Genomic DNA, 15,348 nt, shown 5'->3' with positions numbered 1-15,348 from the left:
GAAGACTAACAAACTTCAGTAAAGTATAATGCTTTTGATATGTAAAAAAGGAATTGTGATGATTTGTCTTTTTAAAATTATGAAGACCTTTAGTTGCCAATGTATGGGAGTCCAGTTTTGAAGTTTTATAGAGTTCATGTTAATGTGTCTATTGGTTGTGTTTTAAAGTTTGTGGTGCATTTTTAAAATTCACTCTTGTTAATGTATTGCAGCTGGAGTGAAAATCACTAGTGTTTTTCAGTATTTGTGGCTGTTTTTTATTGTCTCATTAAATGCTGCCTTAATGGTCTTTCAGGATGGTGGAAATGAAACATGGATTTGAAAAGAAAGTTATGGTGGATATAAGCTATAAGCAGGGGAGAGATGGCACTGTTCTTGATGTGATTGTTCAAGAGATATACCTTTGTGCAAGCATGGAGTTTCTACTTACTGTTGCAGATATATTCCTAAAGGCTAATGCAGAAAGTGCTGCTGCACAGAGAAATCTCAAACAGTCATTACCATTAAAGGAGCAAGGTATATATTGGAAATATTTAAAAATTTGTATTTAAATATCTGTTTAATTTTGGCATTATAATACTATCTTAAAAATTATAATACTTCTTTCATGCTATTTCCTGTGTTTGTGTGTATAGAATGCTTATTCTAACTATTAATGTTTCTTTATTTGTGTCATGGAAATTGGTTCATGTCCCTTGGTCTTTTTTTCCAAATGAAGCTTTTTCTTACCAGACAAAGGAAATACCTAAAAATGTATGTCTAAAATAAAATGGAAAAGGACAATTACAGCTGGCACTCTCTAGATTAGTGGCTATCTTTGCAATCTCAGTGAAGTTTATAATGATTATTACCACCATCATCATTTTCATCCTTCCTGAGAATGATGGAGCATATTATATTATGCTTAAATATGAATTCAGCTTGCCAGATATTGCTGCCTAGAAATCTTGTCATGTCACTTGTCCACTGAAGCGGATTTTTCCCTACATTGGGAAACAGGCTTTTAGCTTGAATGCCCAATTTGGTCTTTCTAGTGCAGGACCCGGTACCTGATATCAGAAATTAGTCCATTAGAGCATCAAGAGCAGGAAATGGGCTATTTATGCTTCCAGGCCTTGGGTAGTTTGCATCAGATCTGCAAAGCAAGTCCCTTCTTTTGTTTTTGTTTTCCTGTACCCTAAATATCTTAGCTGTGTCCACCCCAGTTAGGCCTGCTGTGATTATTTAGTAGATGATCAAAATCTAAACAACTTAGGAAGTCTTACATGAAAGTATATTTCTACTGCAAATGGTAATATCAGGCACTAGTAAATGCTGCATTATTGTCCTATGGAAAAATGTATGTTTTTCTGCTCCAGAGAGCAGAAAACTTATCCAGCATTTTCCGTAAGACCCTATCATAGCTGACTGATGTAGATATTTAGTGAAGTTGATATATTTGCTAGTGTCAGAGGTAATAACGGTGATAATACTGTTGTCCTTTTCATTTTGACAAAGAAGCTTTGTGGACTTTTTTGTTGTGTCTGAAAGTAATTAGAGCTTTAATGGTTTTGTATCTCCAGTGAAAAGCCTAGAAATAAGTCAGTTGCAGGCATGTACAGGTTTTCTGATACCAGTTATGCTAGGTCTTATCACTAAATCTTTAAAAGTTCTCTATAAGTTATAAGAGAGATGTAAATAATGACAATTTAATCTTTGAACAATTCATCTAATTTAATTTACATTTTTGAAGCACCTGTGCAGCCTGTATCTACAATGGAGATGAACATTGTTGTTAAAAATCCAGAGATTGTATTTGTGGCTGACTTAACAAGAAGTGATGCTCCTGCATTGGTGGTTACAACACAGTGTGAGGTCTTCATTAAAAATAGCCCTGAAAGGTATAGCATGACAGCTGCTGTGAAAGAGATACAAATGAAAGCATGTCCATTTCTTCCAGAAAAAAGGAAAGGGAACATTACTACGGTGAGTTTGCAAACATCCAGTTTGTATTTAAAACGTGCCATGTAACTTATACTATTAGAATGCAAGTTATTTCTGAAGCTTTCATCATTAGAATGTATATTACAGACATAGGAGTAAAATTCTGGGGCTAACTTATTTTGTTCATTTTATTCTGTTTTGTTTGATATGCCAAAAGCGTCATCTTGATCTGTGGCTTTGAGGTTTGCTTTGTATGACAAGCTAATATAAAGAGCCCAGAGGAGTAAAATGTTAGTAATCTCTTATAGTCCATGTAAGCCAAATAAATAGAATGTTATGAGTGTACACTATTTCAAATGCAATGTAGTAAATTTGGGATACTTTCAGTCTGAAACTTTGCATTAAATAGCTATGTAAGTGAATAAGAAAGGGTCACAGACAGAATAGGAAGTATGTAATATGATATAGTTTACTTATGGTATGCTCTTCATAAATTCTTTTGTGTTAAGGTCCATAAATCCACTACATTAAAACTGCCTATTTATATTTTGGCAACAGAATCAGACTTGCTAGTTACTGGGCAGGTGGGAATGCGTGGACTTCTGGAGATTCTTATAGCTTTTCTGCCTCTAGAGCAGGTTATACCTCAGTTAACTCTGTAATGATATTGTTGTATCAGAGAAAAAAAAATTCAATTTGACAGTATATCCAACTGTTATCTGTGTCCTCAGACCACAACTGAATTTTGAAAAATGAGTCTTTTCAGCTCTGTGTTTCAGCTTGCTTACTTTATGGAGCCACATAGAAAAGACCAAAGGTATAAGCTCAAAGGGCTGGGACTTCCACTTCATCTCCTTATCAGATACTTTCATAGCAGCTCATTTTACTTCTTGGGTAGACAAAGTCTTTGCATTAATCAGTTAACAATCTAGTCATTGAGAAAGCGATGTAGTGATAGCCACACCACAACGCAAAGTTGCTTGACTTCCATTTCCGTAGCTGGCAAATGTAGCACAAATATGGCTAGCTTTGTTAAAAGCAATTAGAAGGCTTCACACCAAGCTTTCCCTCTTACAGGAATATCTTGTGCCAGAATATCTTATCTCAGACTGTAGAAACAGAGAAAAAGACCTGTATCTGATGGGATGTTTGTGCTATGAAGAAGGAAGGAACTTTGGAGGACCTTAGTTTTGATGCTTAAAACAGTGCCTTCTTTGAAAGATTCAGAAAGTTCTCAAGAGAGTAGTAGAGGTCAAAACCCAAGACATTCTCTGCAGGTAGCAGCATAACTTCCCCTTTTGAAAACGTGCACATAAGGAAATTTCTGAACCCAGGTTTTCTGTAAACAATATGATTTTGGTCTGGGAAACAGAGAAATAGTTTCAGATGACATTCCTTGGCTGCCTTTAATCAAGAAAGAAAATGTATGATATGAGGTTATATGAGGATTACAAGATTTCTGAAGGCTGATATTGATGTGAAGATTTTATATTGCCTAAACTTTGGGGACACTAGTGATGGATGAATTCACCCACTTGATGAATAGGTTTCCCCAGATAGCTGGGAAACTAGCCTCTGGATTTAGAGTAGCATGAGTTCTGTACATCTCTCGCATTACCTTGGTCTAAAGAAGAGTATGTTATTTTTCATTCCTGGCTGTAACACAGAAGAAAAAAAAAAATATTCGAGCAGCAGAGAATGAAATAATAATACAGACAAAAAAATCTGTTAGATCAAACTCATTTGGAAAAACTGTAAAACTGATTCAGGGCGTTTCTATGCCTCCAGTATCTGATTCAGATAGGGACAGAGATATTGGGAAAGATTGCAAAAACAATATGGTCTGAAACTACTGTTTTTGAAAGACTTATCTACTCAGGTAGGGACAGGAGAGCAAAGTTTTCTGTCAAAACAGGTTCAGTAGAGTCTAACTACATCCAAGTGCTTTATTAATCACATAACACTATGATTTTGTTTATAGTGTACTTTAGATTTGTTTTTGGTAAGCGTTGGCAAGTGGGAGTATGCAAGGACTGGTTGTAAAATAAAGCTGGAACTGAGTGACTGTCATTCAAACAGTGGTATTTTTGTTCAGGAAAACTGTAACTGTTGTGGCTGTGTTGCCCTTAACTTAAAAGTCTGATTCTCCTCAAAAGTCACAGGCACGATGATGCAGTGTATTTGAAGACATCTGCAGGCTTTACCTAAAGAATGGGGTTACTGAAGTGTAAAGCATTTTACTGTAGCTGACGTTTGAAACTTTAATGATTGAGAATGGCTGAGGTGATGGTTCTGATACGTGGTTGTTTTGGGTTTTTTTGCTTTACATTTGAACACATTATTTGTGTTCAGATTGCTCTTAATTTTGAAGAACCTTATAATGCTAACTTTTCCTTTTGTTACGTTTGATATGTAGTATTTGAAAGTGTAGGATTTTTAAAAGATTTTTTTTTCTCTATTTAACATGTGTTTTTACTCTTTTGTATAGGTATTACAGCCTTGTGACTTCTTCTTTGAAATGAAACAGTCAGGTACTAATCCACAGACAGCTGATCTAACGATTAAATCTCTAACAATAAAAGTAGGTAAACTTTTATTGTGTTTTTAGTTCTCTACTACTTCCTGCTCAGAAGGCTTTGAAACTGCTTGTGGGATAAGTTTCTTAAAAAAAAAAAAAAAAAAAAAAAAAAGAAATCAGGAATGACTGCAGAGGGGAATTATTTCTGTTCTTCATCAGGTCACCTATCTGTTTAGCATGTGAAAACAAAATTGAAAATTAACAGTTGTGTCACAATGATTTGGTTTTGGAATCTGTGTTTTATAAAATGGCCTGGTGTGCAGAGATAAGTTTTGAAGTGTTCAGATAGAGCATTGGTTGATGTAGTTCAGAAAGCTCCTGTCTGGAAGGAAGGCAGTAGTTGAAAATCTGAGGAGGCTGAACTGTAGCTTGTGCAAAGGAATGAGTTTTCGAACTAAGAGCCTGTAGAGTACAGAAGTGTTTTGTTACTGTAACATTTTCATTATAATTTTGTGTCTGAAAGTAGCTGACTATTTCATGTACTACCTTCTTTTTTCCAATTATTCCAACTTCCTATTTGTAGGTTTCACCAATAATCATAAACACAGTAATTACTATTACATCAGCCCTTTATCAAACTGCAGAAACAACAGAAGAAGAGATTAGTCAAATTCCTCCAGACTTGTGGAATAAGAAAGATATAAAAAATCTAAAAATGTGGTTTCTTGAAGAGGCAAATGAAAATGACGATACAAATCCAACCGCTGAACTGATTCCCACAGGAGAGTCATTGAAAATTAATATAGACTCTGTTTTTCTAACACTTGAAGCTGGGGTTGGGCACCGAACTGTACCAATGCTTTTAGCCAAGTCCTCATTTCTTGGAGAAGTCAAAAACTGGACTACTTTAATCAACCTACGTTCTCGTCTTGAGCTAGAGGTGAGGAATCCTACATAAGAAAGAAAAGTTTTCTTAAGATATTAAACCTGTTATGTTAGACAATAAAAGAAAAACAGTCCATATATTTGATGACTAAACTCCTGCAGATACACATCATGGGAGCAGGACAGGAATGAGGTGTTACAGTAGTTCAAATGAAAATCTAATGCATTAGATGTAATGTATTAGCAGCAGTAATTGGTGTCATACAAACTCACATTATACTTTATACAAGTTCACAAAGACCTGTTGCATCAATATTAAATTTTGGAGTAGCGACTGGGTAAAACTCTTTGACAATCTTAATTTAAGATTACAGTAGAATAATATAGTCATTTCTGTAAAATACTATGTTGTACCAGTATTGTACATAAAACATCCAAACTGGCTCATATTTGGAAATTAGTGACTTAAAATTCAGTAGTTGCTGTAGATAGATTTTTCCTTATTTATAATGGTTTAAACTTCGAGTGCCTACAGTTTAATCCAAAATTTTAAGTGACACACCTTATACACACACCTTATACCACTTACTTGGAAGTGCATCTTTGTGGTAGAGACTTAGCTGCCTCATTTATTTCTCTAGTGCACTTGCTTCATCTTATGGTGGGAGCTGAAAGCTCAATCTGATTATAAAACTTTTATGTTACTAAGTAATTAATATAAATGTAAATTGAATTTTAAGTATAGAGCTTTCATTGATTTAACAGTTGTATGTAATTTCCTAATTGACTTCTGCATTTTGATAGGTACACTATTTTAATGAGATGTTTGGGGTGTGGGAACCTTTGCTTGAACCACTAGAAGTTGAGAAGACTGATTTTTTTAAACCGTGGATTCTTGAAATCAAGGTATATTTTCCAAAGCTAAACTCAGATCTTTCATTTCAATACACTAGAAGAAACAAAGGCTCTGCACCTTTCATTGCTGAGACTACTCTAACGATTTTGTACCTTCTTGTTTGTTACTGAGACTTTTTTCCCCAATTAGTGAATGAAACCAGCTCTTGCACAAGTGAAGATCCAGACTCACAGGTCTGTTAAGTACTATTGGCTTTCAGGTGGCAAGAAGATTTGATTAGAGTTGCACCAGATAATCATAATGACTTTATATCAGTTTCTCTAAAGTTAGGTCATATGCTAATGATGGATTCAGTGACTTTGGAAAGATAGAAGACCAGTTATCCTGTTCCACAGTAGTATCTAGTAGAAATGTACTGGGAAAACTGATACCTGTTACTGACCAGCACAAAGTGCACTGTGGGAATAGTGCTCTTACCAGTCCGGTTCCATCTTTCTTAAGGAAATAGTCTAGATTGGTCTCAAAGTAGATAAGCATTTATCTGAGGAAGGGCGATAGTTCTTTTTTCTCTCCTTATGTCTTAACTGTTTTATTACATTGTTTTCTAATTTTTTCCAAAACCTTTCAAGTATTTTTAGCCTGAGAGGTTGCTCAGAATGGATGAACCACCCTTTTCCTAGAACTGTTGTTCAATTAGATTAAACAACTTTCTACAGTAATGGCCTCAGAAGGGTAAAAATTATGGACTTTGATATTGCAATTAAGAAATTGCTATTAAAAATATTCCTAAGAATTTTCCAGAAGGATATGAGACCTAATGCAGGAGGGAGGTAGAAGATAGTGAGTCAAACCTCATATCTTCTTGCCCAGATTTGACATATAACATTTGGAAATACATAATTTCCAGAAATATCGAAGGCCAGGAAAATGTAATCCATGTGATTTTTATTTCTTTCCTTCAAACAAATGAGAACATACAAAATAAATATTTGGTTTGGAAACATAAAAAGACTAAACTTGGAGTTACTGTTTTAAGACAGGAAATCAATTGTATGTAATAGTTATTACACAGTGTTATTAGATATGTTAAGATGAATGTTTTCACACAGCATTTACTGGGTATGTTCTTTATTTTTGAATAATCATAAATTTAGCTACTGTTGCTAGAATTTCATTGAATTCTGAAAAATAACTTTTGCCTCTTGCCTTCATTATTCTCTCCCTCTTTTGTATTTATTTGAGACTTAAAACATGAACAAAAAAAGAAAAACCATGGCAGGATGTAGAAGCAGGAAAGGGAGAGAAAAAGACTCTTTAGGTGAAACTTGCTTCTACAGAAGGAGTGGTCAGATAAGACTTCTTTCAAAATCTCCTTTCAGATGAAGAAGAAGGCTAAAAAAGCGTTGGTTGAATCAGATGCGGAAGAAGAAAACTACAAAGTTCCAGAATATAAAACAGTAATAAATGTTTCCTCAAAAGACCAGCTGAACATTACACTATCCAAATGTGGGCTACAAATGCTGAGTAACTTGGGCACGGTAAGAAAGATTACTTAACTATGCAGTGTCGGAATTATTAAATGAATGTTTGCACATACAGTCTTGATGAAGTCTTATTCAGTACATGTATCTATACTTTTGTATCTATACTTTGCTTTCTAGGCGTTTGCTGAAGCTGCTAGTCAAACTTCAGACATCTTCAAGAAAGACCGAGCACCGTTTGTAATAATAAATTCTTTAGGACTTCCCATCACTGTCTCGCCTAGTGATTCCTTTAGTGTCCTTAATGTTGAATGTGGAGAAAAAATATTTCATTTAAGAGATGGAGAGAATTTAAATATGGAATTTGTCAGAACAAAAAATGAGAGTGACCAGTTCACAGCAATGACAACTCTGAGTAGCAAGAGGTTTTACATTCAGATCTGTAAGTTCCAGAGTTCATACGTCTTCTGTTTTTGTAAATACTACATGATGCATAATACTGCACCTTGTACAGGTCAGTAAGTATTGGGGGACTACATAACATGAAAGGAGTGTTTCTTTGGATTCAAGATGCATGGCAGTATTTGAAATCCCGCTTTCTTCTTTGCAGCTAAAAGTTACATGTATCATGCTTGTTAATTTTTGTAGCATAAATTTTCTAATGTGATATATTATTTAGGTAACTAATTTTTATTTCATAATTTTACTGCAATCAAATATTTTTGTTTGTATTCACATGTTAATGCAGAATTAAGCTGCCCAAAATAATTTTTTTCTTGTAGAATTGAGACCTATATGTATGTGTGTTCATAGAAGTTACTCTAAAGGGGAATGTTTTTAAAAGAAGATTGTTTTAAATAATTTGAAGTAAAGCACAGTTAAAGCTAAATGTAAAATTTAGCTCTTTTTTAATGGAGTATGTGTTAACAACTTAAGTTGATTTATTGCAACAATGGACAGTTTTTCAAAACCAATTTTTCAAAATGGTCTTGACCCTATGATTTATTAGTTGAATTGTTTTCACAATATTTGTGAGCTGTACTTTAAGCCATTACAGCCATTTGAGCTGTACGTTAATAAGCCATTACATCTTGTAAACATTTCTCTATTTGCAGTTGCAAACCCTACTTAATTAGAGTGATGGACTCTTTTTCCTGTGGTGATAAAAGAATCTTTGCTGTTTCTTTAGTAACAGTGCAAGATTGGCATGTTAAAAGTGGTGATTGTACTTTTTCATCTGCTTTAATTTTTTTTTAATAGATTGAATAATACAGGAAATTCTATTGAATGCATATTTCTGTCTTTCAAATAATATTTTCGTGCTCCTTTTGAGTCTTTCTTTTCTCATCTTGTAAATTCTAGGTCCACATAATCATTCTACTGTGGAAAAGATTCCATTGACAAAAGTGGGTCGATGTATTTACAGAGTGAGACATGAGGAATCAGGTGTTGAAAGGTCCATTGTCTGCCAGATTGATACTGTTGAAGGAAGCAAGATGATAACTATACGTTCTCCTATTCAGGTTATATTTCCATACATTATAATTTCATTATTACTTAAACTTTTTAATGAATGAAAATGAATCTATAGTCTTTATATAAATATTTTAAAAAACATATTTTAAAAAAATTATCTGAACAATTCACGTAACTTTGCTGTTGTTTATTAGAAGGTAGTTTAAAAGAGATTTTCAAGAATAAAAGGATTTTTCAAAGTGGCAAAGACAGTGGGCGGGGTGGAGGTAGAAATGGACCAGATTTTAGATCGGGGTCATTCATCAGTACTGTTTTCTAATGCTAGCTCTAATTTCAGTCTTGTTGAACTAAGTGCTTTGTGTGAAGTGATCAAACCTCTCTTAACCTTACCTTGGTTCTGCAAGGTTATCCTTCTGTTGGATTATTTCTTTTTTTCATCCTGTACCATTAACACATGAATTTCAAATTTAGTACCAGGTCAGCTGAAGAGTGAGCCCTTTGAGCATGTATCTTTTTTGATTGAATAGTATTTTTGATAGACATTATATGGTTTACAAGTACCGGGATGGTCCAGATATTAGTGTTTGATAGTGATAATGTCCCTGTTACATTTCACTTGCTGCTTTTGCCCAGAGTGGTTTACGACTTGATTAATAATCAGATTTACTGTTTTATTCTTCCCTAAACTAATTTTTTTTTTTCCAGAGCTAATAATACCATTAAATTAACCCTGAAATAAATAAAAAAATGTTTGCAAAGAACAAGAGAACTATATATGACCCAAATTATAATGGGTATTGATGGTTTAACCTTAAATAAGTATTTGACTTCCCTTGTGTTTTTTTCCATATGGATTTTGACCCACGCAGCCTTGTATGTGCTATATTTTTAGGAGAAATTTCTTTGGAAAGTTATTATTTAGTTCAGATTTACTTGTCTTTGGTTTTACAGAGCTTTATGTTTCTCCTTGAAAAGAATTTTACAACTAATGTATTAATTTCATAATTAAAATATAACATTAATCTGCACAACCAAATAATTTAAGGAGATTTGCTGATGTTAGAGACAAGTCTTTTGAAATACCTGACCTTGAATGGTAAATGGGTAAGATGAAAAATGAGAAAGTTCTCACTCTGTGCTCTGTTAGATTCAAAACACTTTATCTGTCCATTTTTTCCTAATGTATGTTGCTGGATTTTTATTTCACATAGATAAGGAACCATTTTTCAATCCCATTAAATATTTTTGAGGAAGGAAGATGTTTAGGGACTGCTTCACCAGAAAATGAATTCAACATACCATTGTCCTCTTACAGGTACTTCGTTGCATTATTCTTTTATCATGGAATATGTTTATACATTGTTGATTATTGTATCCATACAATTATGCAGAAAAAAAATTTAATTGTTCTCTCTGCTACCTCATAATGCAATTAATACTGTGCTATCATTGCTGGGTAGGATCTTCTCAGAGCATCTAGTCTTGAGTTAAACACAATACTATTTGATTCTTGAATTGGAAATCTTTTGAAATCCATTTTACTGAACAACTTAAATTAGCTAAGTTACTTTAAGGATCCAAGCCCAGGTACTTCTGGAACACAGTGATTGTTATCTGCACAGTACAGACTTTTTTTCTTAAAAAGGGCTTTTGATGTTTTGTGATTCTGAAATAAAAAATTGAAACTAATACACTTAAACTCTCTCACAGATGTAGAAAAAGACTCTCAAACCTTATAAAGACTTGTCTTCCAGCATAGCTATGCTATTAGCACCTTCAAGCCAATACCCACTTAAAACTGCAATGAGTTTGTACACATAGTTTAGCTGAACTGTCCCCAACTTTCAGACAGATAAGTTTGCTTTGATGATTTTTTATTATGACAGGCTTTTTCCTTCTGTTTTCCCCCAAACACTCTCCACCTTTTATTTAAGATGACAGCTGTGTATCTTTTCCTTAAACAAGTTACACTTCACTGTAGATAATGTAAGTTCATTAATGTTTCTAACTATCTGTATTTTATTTAATGAAGTTTAGTGACATTCTGATTCATTGCACAGATACATGGGTGAGTTCCACTAGGCAGGAAATGTTTACTAACAAAAATCTTCAGTCAAGGAGCAGCTGATTGGATTAAAGCAGTTGCCTTACAAAAGCCCTGTGTGTAAAAGCATAAACTTGATGCTTTATGGGACTGGAAAGAAGGGCACTTTCTGCAGATGTGTCATAGGAGTGAATCGTTTATCCAGACCTTTTGCTTGGAACAGGAATATAGCAGCACTTTTAAGGGAATTCAGTAGCCTCTTCATAAGAATCTCCAACAGTCACTTCTTTGCAAGGGAAATATGTGCAGGTATGGAACAAAAAACTCTGACTGGTATAATTCACTTAACTTTTGGGATCCAGACCACCTTTTGCTTCCTCCTTTAAGCAAGATAAAGACAGGCAATGAATTACTGTCAGAAATCTTCCAAAATCCAAATAATCCTAGAATGTTAGTGTTGCATAGTACTTTTTCATAATTGAAAATTCAAACTCATACTGAATGTTTAAAAAAAGTTTTCATTTACAGATCCATACTAAGTTTGCAACCGCTAGCCAATGAAAATAGAGTGGATGGAGAATATGATATGTGTGAAGGAATTACATTTGATGAAATTATGAAAAATGTTGACGGTTTATTACAAAGGAAATGCCAGTCTGCGAGGTCAACTAACTACTCACTTATTATCAATATTGTTCCTGTAAAAGACATGTTGACATCTCCATTATGTGCAGAAGATCAATGGGATTTTCCATATGTTGTTCATTTATGGCCTTCTGTTCTTCTCCGCAATCTGCTTCCTTATCAAATCACTTACTCTGTAGAGGTAATACTTTAATGTTTGTATTATTTGTGATGATTCCCACCTATGGTATGAAAGCTGAGCAGCTGATTGAAATATGTTTATAAATGAATATTAGAAGAAAGACTTCTGTTAAAGTATCTGTGAAGCAAGTTTACAGATCTTGTAAAGGCAAGTCTGCATGTATAGAAATGAAACAGTACCAGAATGTGAAAAGTGGTGGTATTAATCATTAGCAATAAGTTACACTTTAGATATATATGCAAAGTAAAACCTACACTATGCACGTTTAGCCCTGTGAGAGATTCACTTGCTGGTGCTCAAGTGCAACTTAAGCCTAACTGCAGTGTAGTTTTTCCTGTGAATTATGACTGCCTCAAGTGACATAAGTGGGTCAGCCTGCGGTAGCATTTTATGTGCTGTCACGGTCACTGACTTGTAGCAGTAGCATGCTTTTAGTGACTTCTCACAGACCTGCCTTTTTGCCAGGTTTTGGTTTGAATTGCAGCCTAGTGCCAGACTTTATATTCTTTTCACATGAAATTAAACAATTAGGTGCGCTTTGACTGTTAATAGTCATTCATTCCAGTGCCAGATGAGAGCCAGTCTCAAGTAAAACACCTAAAACATGTACACTGTGGACATTGGTTCCTCAACACTAAATGTTTCATTCTGTGGATCTGCTATGGTTGTGTCCCACTGCTTACTGATGTAGACATAAGATAATAGAAATATAGATGGGAGACACTGAAACTTTTTTTCAAATGGTCTTAGTATTTAGTATTTGGACTCGAATAGTAGAATTGAATGATGAAATTTTGTTGCAAATACACAATTACTAGAGCTAGAGACTGTGGCCTCTACCAAATGTATGGAAGGAACAGGATTTTTTCTGCTTGTGTCTTATAAATTTAAACTTAGTGAAAGAAATACTGAGTTGAGGAAATCTGCCACTTAAGCATGTTTATGTATTTGAATTTGGTGACAGATTTTTTTTTTTTGGTGTTAAATAAAGATGACAATGACAAGTGTTTTTCTGCAAAATGTTGTGTTAAGGTAGATGTTTAAGAATGTAACATAGCTAAATAGCATAATAAGCATTTAAAATTTATGCCTAAATAATTTGTAAGTATCTTAATTTTCACAGCTAGCTAGAAAAGAAAAGTTGATATGAATTTTAAGTGTGACTTATGCAAATGTACACTGTTTGGATTTTTTTAAGGGAAATGGGAACAAGTATGACACTCTACAAGAAGGATGTTCAGCCCAGATTCATAATGCAGTCTTGGATCAAACAAAACTAGATTTACAGTTGCTTAACTATCTTGATCAAAATTGGAAAAGTGAGTACCATATAAAAAGCAATCTACCCGATATCAGCTTCACAACGTTTTACTGCATCACGGAGTTGGATAAGACTGAGCTGGATATTGCTGTCCACGTCACCTACACAACTGGGCAGATGGTTATAGCAATTCACAGTCCGTACTGGATGGTAAATAAAACTGGTCGAATGTTGCAATACAAAGCTGATGGTATTCACCGCAAGCATCCTCCAGATTACAAAAGGCCGCTCCTTTTTTCTTTCCAGCCCAAAAACTTCCTTCAGAATAACAAGGTATTATATCTTGTAAAACCTGACAGCTCCACAGTCCCCAGTGTTGTTGTATGAAAGTATTTTTTACACTTAGAAGGTTACCTGCACTACACTATGCTCTGAAAAGGGCATGCAACCTACAATATCTCTGTCTAAAGACAATATTTTAAATAAGTGTAGTGTCAGATATGCTTGAGGTGGGAAATTTACATTATCAAAGGTGTTTTTAAGAAAGAGATCTTTGAGAGGAATAAAATTCATTGAGAAATGGTTCCTAAATAAAAGAATTTCCTTTATCCCATTTAAACTGCATCAATAAAGGTCCTTATTTCAAGTAAGACCTAGAAGTTTTGTAAGAAGTGTAAACTGTGGTACTTAAAATTGATGCTACTTGAAAAATGAATGCTTGCAGTGGTGGTTGGTAGGTTGCGTCTGAGCTTGTAGTAAGCTAAGGTTAAGATGCAGTTTACCAATTGAGTCTGCCATGTGAGTTTTTTAACGCTGAATATTACTGATGGGTGAAAGATATGAGAGAGATCACAAGACTGTGTTGATTTGCCTTTGAGATGTTAATTGTGATAAGTTTTGGAAAGGATCCTTATGTGGTTGCTTCCTCTGGAGTATCTTACACTTATAATGCTTATTCCACATAGCTTATAGCTAAGGGTGGTAGAAAATATCTTCGTGAGAAGATACTGGCAATTGTTGTGTCTTGACCTTTTAATAGACAAACCAGCATTTCCAGTATACACTTGTATTTATATATATATATGCATACTTTATATATGATTTAAATGTTGTCAGTGTCTGTAAATTGAAAGTTAATTTAGGGTGCTTCTTCACAGGTGCAACTTATGGTAACTGATAGTGAACTGTCCGATCCATTTTCACTGGACACTGTTGGAAGTCATGGTTCTGTGAAATGCAAGAGTCATAAAAAGGAGTATCAAGTGAGTTAAAACTATCTTTCAAATTCATTACTTTCAGGAGATATAAATGAGGTAAGAAAAGAACAACATACTTCTAACAATGTCTTTCTATTCACAGGTCGGTGTCACCATAAACAACAGCAGTTTTAATATTACTAGAATTGTAACTTTCACTCCATTTTTTATGATCTCAAATAGAAGCAAATACACTTTGGAAGTAGCTGAAGAAGGCAAGGAAAAGTGGATTCCTATTGTTTTGCAACAGGTAAACTTATAAAGGAAGCCGTTCTGAGTCATTTCTCTAAGGGGGAAAAAAACCCAGAATGGTTTGAACACTCATTGATGGAAAATATGAGCCATGCATAGTGTTCAATGACAGCATCTGAATATATTGTGCTTGCATCCTGTTACCTTTTCTCAGTGGTGCTTTAGGACTTATTGTGAAGCTGGTTTACGTTGTAATTAGAATGTTTTCTCTGTTACCTGCATCAGAAATAGACCTGTACTGTTACTATATTATCTCTCTCTGCAGTGGCACTGAAACTTCTGTTCAGTTTTTGCAGTGGAGTCTGACAGTGTTTTGGCTGAGCTGGTACATGTCATGCCACTTTCATATAGGAAGAAAATCCCTCATGTGGATCAGTTCAGATAGCTTCAAACTGTTCTTCTGAGACTAGTCTCACAGCTGTTTTTTAGTGCTTAATGAATGCATCATTTCTAGAGAGGGATCACTGGCCCCCAGGGCAAGCGGTGTGGAAATGGCTTTTGGGCTTTTGTCTATGATGCAGAGGTCCAGACTGTTGCAGATTGGGTGTGCATCTTGGCTGTTTGCACTGC

General features: G+C 34.5%; 1 protein-coding gene across 4 annotated transcripts in view; it reads left to right on the top strand.

The window, feature by feature from the left end:
- The window catches only part of VPS13A (vacuolar protein sorting 13 homolog A), a 109,255-nt gene that overhangs the window by 55,257 nt on the left and 38,650 nt on the right, over positions 1-15,348 (top strand). For all 4 annotated transcript variants that reach the window (XM_049796058.1, XM_049796057.1, XM_049796056.1 and 1 more), the window contains exons 38-50: positions 296-516; positions 1,733-1,965; positions 4,412-4,504; positions 5,025-5,381; positions 6,131-6,232; positions 7,562-7,720; positions 7,844-8,105; positions 9,026-9,186; positions 10,351-10,454; positions 11,712-12,009; positions 13,208-13,603; positions 14,428-14,532; positions 14,630-14,776. In XM_049796058.1, coding sequence (XP_049652015.1) covers positions 296-516; positions 1,733-1,965; positions 4,412-4,504; positions 5,025-5,381; positions 6,131-6,232; positions 7,562-7,720; positions 7,844-8,105; positions 9,026-9,186; positions 10,351-10,454; positions 11,712-12,009; positions 13,208-13,603; positions 14,428-14,532; positions 14,630-14,776 — 2,638 coding nt within the window. The remainder of the gene's footprint in view (positions 1-295; positions 517-1,732; positions 1,966-4,411; positions 4,505-5,024; positions 5,382-6,130; positions 6,233-7,561; positions 7,721-7,843; positions 8,106-9,025; positions 9,187-10,350; positions 10,455-11,711; positions 12,010-13,207; positions 13,604-14,427; positions 14,533-14,629; positions 14,777-15,348) is intronic.

Source organism: Accipiter gentilis, chromosome Z, assembly GCF_929443795.1.
Source record: "Accipiter gentilis chromosome Z, bAccGen1.1, whole genome shotgun sequence".
In the NCBI taxonomy this organism is placed as follows: domain Eukaryota; kingdom Metazoa; phylum Chordata; class Aves; order Accipitriformes; family Accipitridae; genus Astur; species Astur gentilis.
Note: the sequence above shows the minus strand (reverse complement) of the source record. Positions and strands in the feature narration are given on the sequence as shown.